This window comes from Rhincodon typus, chromosome 1 (assembly GCF_021869965.1).
Source record: "Rhincodon typus isolate 14 chromosome 1, sRhiTyp1.1, whole genome shotgun sequence".
NCBI classification, from domain to species: domain Eukaryota; kingdom Metazoa; phylum Chordata; class Chondrichthyes; order Orectolobiformes; family Rhincodontidae; genus Rhincodon; species Rhincodon typus.
In genome coordinates this window covers 6,964,828-6,973,183 of record NC_063332.1, presented here as the reverse complement: position 1 = coordinate 6,973,183, position 8,356 = coordinate 6,964,828, and the positions used below count along the sequence as shown (strand labels likewise).

The 8,356-nt window shown below is 43.9% G+C and overlaps 1 protein-coding gene across 4 annotated transcripts in view; it reads right to left on the bottom strand.

Annotated features, from left to right (window-relative positions):
• ccdc166 (coiled-coil domain containing 166) overlaps window positions 1–6,653 on the bottom strand; it is a 31,786-nt gene extending 25,133 nt beyond the window's left edge. The window contains exons 1-3 of one of the 4 annotated variants that reach the window (XM_020535487.2): window positions 6,374–6,653; window positions 3,820–3,967; window positions 1,787–1,840 (exon numbers count right to left, since the gene is read on the bottom strand). In XM_020535487.2, the coding sequence (XP_020391076.1) occupies window positions 1,787–1,840; window positions 3,820–3,926 (161 nt within the window). In that variant the 5' untranslated portion in view covers window positions 3,927–3,967; window positions 6,374–6,653. Of the gene's footprint in view, window positions 1–1,786; window positions 1,841–3,819; window positions 3,968–5,587; window positions 5,641–6,373 lie in introns of those variants that run through there. The other 3 variants (XM_020535485.2, XM_020535486.2, XM_020535488.2) reach the window with 3 other exon arrangements.
• Window positions 6,654–8,356: the final 1,703 nt, after the last annotated feature.

Below are 8,356 nucleotides of genomic sequence, written 5' to 3'. Positions count from 1 at the left end.
GATTGCAGATGGCGGAAGTGTCGGAGGATGATGCGTTGGATCCGGAGGTTGGTGGGGTGGTACGTGAGGACGAGGGGGATTCTTTTTTGGTTCTTATTGCGTGGACGGGGTGTGAGGGATGAGGTGTGGGAGATGTGGGAGACACGGTTGAGGGCGTTCTCGACCACCGAGGAGGGGAAGTTACGGTCCTTGAAAAACGAGGACAACTGAGATGTACGGGAGTGGAATGCCTCATCCTGGGAGCAGATGCGGCGGAGGCGAAGGAATTGGGAATAGGGGATAGCATTTTTGCAGGAAGGTGGGTGGGAGGAGGAGTATTCTAGGTAGAGCAGGAAGCCAGTCTATCCAGTCTCTCCTCATAACTGAGACTTTTCATCCCAGGCAACAGCTTAATGAATCTCCTCTGCACCTTCTCCAATGCAATCGCACCCTTCTGACAGTGTGGCGACCAGAACTGCGCACAGAATTGCATTGGTGGCCTAAACAATGTTTTTTTTAAATAAAGTTACAACAAGACTTTCTTGCTTCTATATTGTGTGTCCCAGCTGATGAAGGCAAGCATCCCATATGCCTTCATCACCACCCTGTCTACCTGTGCTGCCACCTTCAGGGATCGATGGACTTTAATGCTAAGGTCCCTTTGTTCCTCAGTACTCCCTAGGGATTTACCATCCATTGTGTATATCATTCCCTAATTAGGCTTCCCAAAATGCATCCTTTCACACATATCAGGATTAAATACCATCTGCCATTGCTCTGCCCAATTTACAAGCTGATTAATATCAGCAACGTGGTTGATTCATAACTTCCCTCTGGCCAACTAGGGATGGGCAATAAATGCTGGCATAGCCAGCGATGACCTCATCCTGTGAATGAATAAAAAAAGGTAGCCTGAACCCATCCACCTTACTATCAGTAACACCATCAATTTTCATGTCATCTGCAAACTTACTAATTATACCTTCTACATTCCTATCCAAGTCGTTAATGTATATAACAAACAGCAAGTGTCCCAGCACTGAAGCCTGTGGTTACAGGCTTCCAATTACGAAAAATCTTTCCACCATCACCCTTTGCCCCCTTTTCTAAGGCTACGTTTGCCAGAACCTGTCTAATGATATTGAAATTGACCTTCCCCCAATTTAGACACTTAACTTCCACACTATCCTTATCCCTTTCCATAATGACTTAGAAACTTACAGTTATGATCATTGTCCCCAAAATGCTTGCCCACTGAAACTTCAAACACTTAACCGCTTCATTCCCTAGGATTATGTCGAGCATTGCCCCATCTCTAGTAAGATTCTATTTACTGGCACAAAAAGCTCTCCTGAATTCACTTTAAAAATTCCACCTCGACTTATCCTTTCACATTAAAGTGATCCCAGGAATATTAGCAAAGTTGAAGTCCACTTAAACTATAACCCTGCTTCTCTCGCTCCTTTCTGTGATTTGTCTACATATTCACTCCTCTATCACCCTCTGACTGTGGGGAGGCTTGTAGTATAACCCCAGCAAGATAACTGCCTCTTTTTTACTTGAAGACCCTTCTTGGACGTCCTCCATCATTACTGCAGTGTTGGTTTCCTTTATCAATAATGCAATGTCCCTACCTCTCTTACTCTCCCCCTCCGACGTATATTAAACTGCTACACCCTGGAATGTACAGCTGCCAGTCCTGTCTGTCCTTCAACCATGTCTCAGTGATTGCAACAATACTGATATTCCCAATACTGATCATGTTCCCACATGCTGTGCATATTTACTAAATCACAGCAAAGGATACAGGTTATAAATCTTCAATTTCAGTTGTTTCAACTCTTTAACCAGTTCATCGTACCTTTCAAAATAAAATTAAAGATTTCAGAATAATCATCAAAACTTTACAATATCCTGGCACTTTAACTTGTCCTTAACAACTAAACATTTCCAGGGCAGGTGCAGCATGTGTCAGATAGAAAGTGAAGCTTCCTGTACACTGCTGCCAATAAACACTCCCAGGATAGGTACAGCACAGAATTATATACACAGAAATATACTCTATAATCTATATAGTCTACTCTTTTAAACTGAAAGTCCCGATCAAACATTCCCAGGACAGGTATAGCACCGGGTCAGATACAGAGTAAAGCTCCCTCAACACTGTCCCAACAAACACTCCCAGGACAGGTACAGTAGGGGGTTGGATACTGAATGAAGCCCCTCTACACTGTCCTATATATCACCTGTCTATTCTGGGAAGTATTCTATTACCCAGTCTGGATGAACACAGCAGGCCAAGCAGCATCAGAGGAGCAGGAAGGCTGACATTTCGGGCCTAGACCCTTCTTCAGATTTTCTGAAGGGTCTAGGCCCGAAACGTCAGCCTTCCTGCTCGGCCTGCTGTGTTCATCCAGCTCTACATCTTGTTATCTCAGATTCTCCAGCATCTGCAGTTCCCACTATCTCTGAAACAATTGTTACCCAGTCTGACTTCTTTTGGTATGGATAGGCTGAAACATACCGCAGAGTTCAGCGCAGTCAAAGCAGTGAAAAAGACACTTTGATAATGCACGTGATGATCTTTCTCAAATATCTCAAAGCAAACAGTACAACAATATAGCATTATTTCAGCATGAATTGAAGCCATTCAACATGTTCTACTGGCTCTCTGATCAATTCAGCTAGCACCAATCTCACACGAGTAAAGGGACAGTACAGAGAAGTTTTACTCTGTATCTAACCCCATGCTGTCCCTGTCCTGGAAGTGTTGTGATGGACACAGTGTAGAGCAAGCTTTAAGTTCAGTTTTTAAAAGAGTAGAAGCAGCTTTACTCAGTTCTAACCCTGTGCTGTACCTGTCCTGGGAATGTTTGATCAGAACAGTGTCTGGGGAGCTTTACTTACAATTACTTTTAGTATGAAAATAGTAAAGCTTTACTTGCAGTTTTACAGAATAGAAAGCTTTATTCTGTATCTAACCTCATGCTTTCCCTATCCTGGGAGGGTTTGATGGAGACTCTGCGGAGGATGCTTTACTTTCAGTTTAAAAGAGTAAAGGGAGATTTACTCTGTATCTAATTCTGTTATACCTGTGGGAACAGTGTAGACAGAGCATGACTTTCCAAGGTTTTTGAGAAAATCTGTCGCTTGACTTTCCGTTTACTCTTAGTTTGAAGAGTGGAAGCAGCTTTAGTCTGTATCTAACCCTGTCCTGAAGCTGTTGTCATTATTAAATGAGGAAGGTGTAGAGAAAGCTTTATGCAGTACCTAACCCTGCATTGTACCTGTCCTTGGAGTATCTGATCGGGACAGTGTAGAGAGAGCTCTACTCTGTATCTAACCCCATGCTTTCCTATAATCCTGCAAATTCTTTCTTCTCAGATAGTTTTTTTTGTAACAGACAATTTTGACTTATGCTTATTATAAGCATCTGTTGCAAATGGACTAGCCCTCAGTTCATTCCTCTTACTCTACCAGGAGCAGTGCTGAGGGACACCACATTGTCCAGCTGGGGCTGCTAGATGGGAGATTATACCGATGAGTCATCTGACTGTGGAGATGTACAAGTTCCCACAGCCACTAATGATAGAGGAGCAGTGACCCAATGGCCTGAACAACATCTCCAGAATAGAGTCAATGCTTCTCCATCACATTAATGGCAATGGGATCTTGATCTTTGCAAATGGGAGCTTCAGTATAATTGATTGTATGTACGAATCTGTAAACCAAGAGATGACAAAATCCTTCTACAATAACTAGTGCTTCATATCTTGGACAGCTGACATGTAACGTCTCCCTCCCTTGATAATACTCGTTATTAAATACTGCCATCCTCACTCATTTTGCAGTGTGACAATCCGTTCAGCAGCTGCTGTCAGAACTTCCAACTCCATTCCTACTGCCTTGCTCTTGCCTTCTCCACGTCCTTTCTTCTTCTTTGACATGATTGCAGTTGTTCCCTTCTCCTCTTACCTGTATTGGAATGCTAATGAGAAATTACTTCAATGACACCATTTATGAAATGCAAAACACTTTCTCACCCAATTTCCTCACCCCGTCCTCCACCCCCGTGATCTGGACCTTCACTGCGTGTCGTCCCCATCCGTCTCCCTACCCACACCCCAACACTGTATTCCTTTACAAATTCCCAGCTGGTCATCCTTTCTGTTTATGTGAAGATGGTAAGATGGAAAAGATAGGAAATTACAGCCCTGCCTTGGCACCCTTGGTCATTGGGGAAACAAGGGAATTTCACACAGACATGGTATTTCCCATGCTCTGATAATGGTTGCCAGGGACAGGGCTGTTTGAGAATGGCTTAGCTTCCGATGAGCTCAGAACTAGACAAAGGCATATTAGGCCAAACTACCTGACTCTTGTGTTGTATTTTTGAGCAATACAAAAAGATCAGTTGGGCCAAAGGGTCTGTTTCCATTCTGTCTAATTCTGTGCGTGAATCCTTGTACATGAAGCACAAAAGATAGTTTGCAGGTACAGGAAGTGATTAGGAAGTCGAAAGGAATGTTTGTCTTTATTACAAAGGTCATGATGATGTATTAAGAAAGGAAGGTTTACTACAACTGTATAAGTCATTGGTGGACCACATCTGAAGTGCAGTGGTCATCTTACATAAGAAAGCATATAAGTGCACAGAAGGTTTATTAGGCTGATTCCTGGAATGGAAAGGGTGTCGTATAAGGAAGGATGAGCCTATATCCCTCAGAGATTAGAAGAATAAATGGTGATTTTATTCAAACATGTGAGATTTTTAACATAGCTGATGCATTTTAGGCAGTTTAGAGAAATGTGATCAGACTAATACTGGGAATGAGAGGTGTATATTATGAGAAAGTGTTCAACAGTCTAGGCTTCTATCTGCTGAAGTTTAGAAGACTAAGAGGTGACTTGACTGAAACATATGAGATCCTGAGGAGTCTTGAGAGGGTAGATGAGGACTTTTTCTCCAATGGGAGAATTTAGACCTAATTGTGTTGGGGTGGGGGGTGCAGGTGTGGTGGTGATGTTGGTCACAGTTTGAAAAACAGGGCTTGCCCGTTTGAAAGAAGAGAGGAGGTGAATTTTGACTCTCATAAGGTCATAAGTCTTTGAGATTCTTTCATAAAAAGAAGCACTCCCTTTATATTTTTAAGGCAGAGCAAGGGAGATTCTTGTTAAGTGGGGAGGGGTTTATCAGAGCTGGACAGGAACGTGGACAGGTGGACAGGATGAGGCTACAATCATCTACAACTGGAGGGCACTGTTTAAAGAGAAAGGATCTCCATTTAAGGGAGTTAGAAACAGGAATTTTTTCTCTCCAAAGTTTTTGGAATTCTGTTGCACAGAAAGCAATGGAGGCTGGGTCATTGAGTCACCTTGGGGAAGTCATGACCGAGTTGTATTATTGCTGGACTGTTAATCCAGAGACTCAACTAATGTTCTGGTTCAAATTCTGCCTGGCAGATGGTAGAATCTGAATTCAATTACAATCAATTATAGAAAATCTGGAATTAAGAGTCTAATGTTGACCATGAATCCAACGTCGATTGACAGGAAAAACCAAGCAGGTTCACTAACGTCCTTTAGGGAGGGAAATTGCCATCCTTACCTGGTCTGGCCTACATGTGACTCCAGATCCACAGCAATGTGGTTGACTCTTAACCGCCCCTAGAATGGGGAATAAATGCTGGCCTAGTTAGTGAAACCCTCATCCCGTGAATGAATGTAAAAATAATTCAACGTTCAGGGAGATAGATTTTTGATTGACAAAGGAGTCAATGATTATGGGGGATTCTCATGCCTGCTCCCCTCCCCCAAAATTAGATCAGCTGTGATCTTAATGAATGCTGGGCCAAACAAGCTATTTGTGCTCCTATTTCGTATGATCTCAGGTATCATCCAATCATCTACGGCTACAGCAGTTCTCGGGCACTCCAGCCCTGGCTAAGAACCAACCCATAACCTGCGATAATAAGGACTAAATCTACTGATTTCCCGATACGTGCTCTTGCCTATCCGCAGTGGGGAAATTCCTATGTAAACATGTAACACTGCAATGACAGACAACCACCAGCAACGGCGCCACCGCAGATCACAGACACCAAATCCTCTGGAATCCGTTCTGTAAAGCGACTCTACGTTTCTCTGCAGCAAGTCTATTGCTGAAACCCACAATACAAAACCAAACGTGGTGTCAAAAACAAGGACAAGGTAGCATTGGGAAAGGGAATCAGAACCAGACCTTGCTCCAAATATTCTCAGGTTGTGTTTTAATCCCATATTTTGTCTTCAATCCCGTCCTCCCTCGCCTAGACGCCCATAAGGAATTCTAACAGACTGTAATCGCTGAGTTTCAATTCCAGGCAAGTAAGTAATTGGGAATTATTCCTGTTACCTGCTGTAGGCCTCAGGCTGACAAACAGCCGTCACCATGACAACCGCCCCAACCCCCCCCCCTCCGCTTGCTCCCCACCCCCACGTCGTCATCAAAGCGATATTTTCCAGCGTAGAGAAACGTAAGTAAAACTACTGAAAGCTGACTCCGCCTTTGATTTCAAACCCGATGTTGTCCTTTCCGAATGAAGGCTTGGACTTAGTTTTAATTTTTAAAAAATTTGGTCGCCGCGGCAACAACCACAGGAAGTGAGCCGGCGCCATCTTGCTGCGCGCTCGGAACGCCGGGAAACCGGATGTCGCGGCGGCTGCCGGCCTGACATGACGGCGCATGCTCCCTGGCCTTGTACCCACCTTTGACTGACTACTGAGGAAATTTGGAACATTATGCTTTAACACGGACAACAAATAGCATAAGAATTGAATTGCCTTGCCATTCTTTAATGGAATATTCCATCCCATGGTTTATGTTAAATCCCTTGATTTGAAACTTGTACTCAAGACTGATGCTACAGTGCGGTGCTGGGGGAGTGTAGCACTGTCAGAGGTGCCACCTTTCCAATGAGATGTTAAACTAGAAACCACAGAGCAATACTCTCAGGACACGGATTGGAATCCCACCAATGCAGATGGCCTAATGCTTACCGTGTAACCGCTGTCAATTGACGTAAAGCTCCATCTGGTCTTTTAGGGAAGGAAATATCCCATCCTTACCTGCTCTGGCCTACATGCGTCTTCAGAACCACAGCAATGTGTTTGACTCTCAACTACCCTCTGGGCAATTAGGGATACACAATAAATGCTGGCCTAGCCAGCAACACCCGTGAACAAATAACAAAAAAAAAACACGTGTCTGGAAACAGCAGAGTTAACTGGATAGGTCGGGGTTTGCCAACCCCCGCCACTGACACTTGATTCTGCTTGATAATTCTAATCGTGTTCAGAAAAATGCTATTACACACCTCTGGAATGTGTGGGACTTGAACCTAGCCCTTCTGAGCTGTCACTACCACTGTACCACAAAAACCACAACTCCATTATTCTAGCTTTTGAAAAAGTTGTTTTAATTAATCTATTTTTCTAATTAACCATCTCTGAAGCAGGTGGGACTTTAACTCGGGGGTCCCGGTCATATTCCACTATTCTATGATTCTAATCTCAATGATTAACTTGCGGCCTGTCGTGTGGGTGTTGCCTGAGAAACATCAGAAGCAGTGCGTCCCTTAATCAATGCCACCAGATGTCATTTATCTCTTTTTGTGGGGACTTGTTGCGTGTCAGTTTGCTGCTGTATATACCTACACAGCAGTGATTACATTTAAGAAAAAGGCATTATTGGCTGTAAAATACTTTGACACATCTAAAAGATGCGATTGAAGAGTTGGGCGTACACTTGAGGGGCTGATATGGTTATGGACAGAAAGCCAGGCAATGATTTGATTTGATTTATTTATTGTCACATGTATCTTGTTACAAAATACAGTGAAAAGTGTTGCCACTCTCCAGCACCATCTTAAAACACAGAGCAATAAAGCAAAACATGGAATATAAAGGCAGAAAAATTACAAAATAAAGAAAGTGTCCAACTTTACAGTACTTCTTGTTAAGTGCTCCGTCATGGGCCATGGGTCTGGTGGCCAGGCACAAGTCGCCTTCGCAACACCACTGCAGCAGGAATGAAAGTTGCTCTCTTTGGCACCATCACACCTCCACGAATGTCATCACCACTGCAAGTCCTTGCTGGATCTTTCGAATGCAGACAACACTGATGCTGCCCGGTACCTCACCGGCCCAGACTCACCTCTGCTGCCATGAGTCTGCTTCGGGCCCACCCTTCGGGCACTTAGCCAATTCTAGGTCTCATACTGGGCTCAAACTCACCTCTGCCTTCGCCTCCATTAATCTGTGCTGAACGCAGAGGCTGCAGGGAACCCAAACTTGCCTCCAACGCCGCGATCATGAGTCCGCGCTGCTGGGCCTGCTC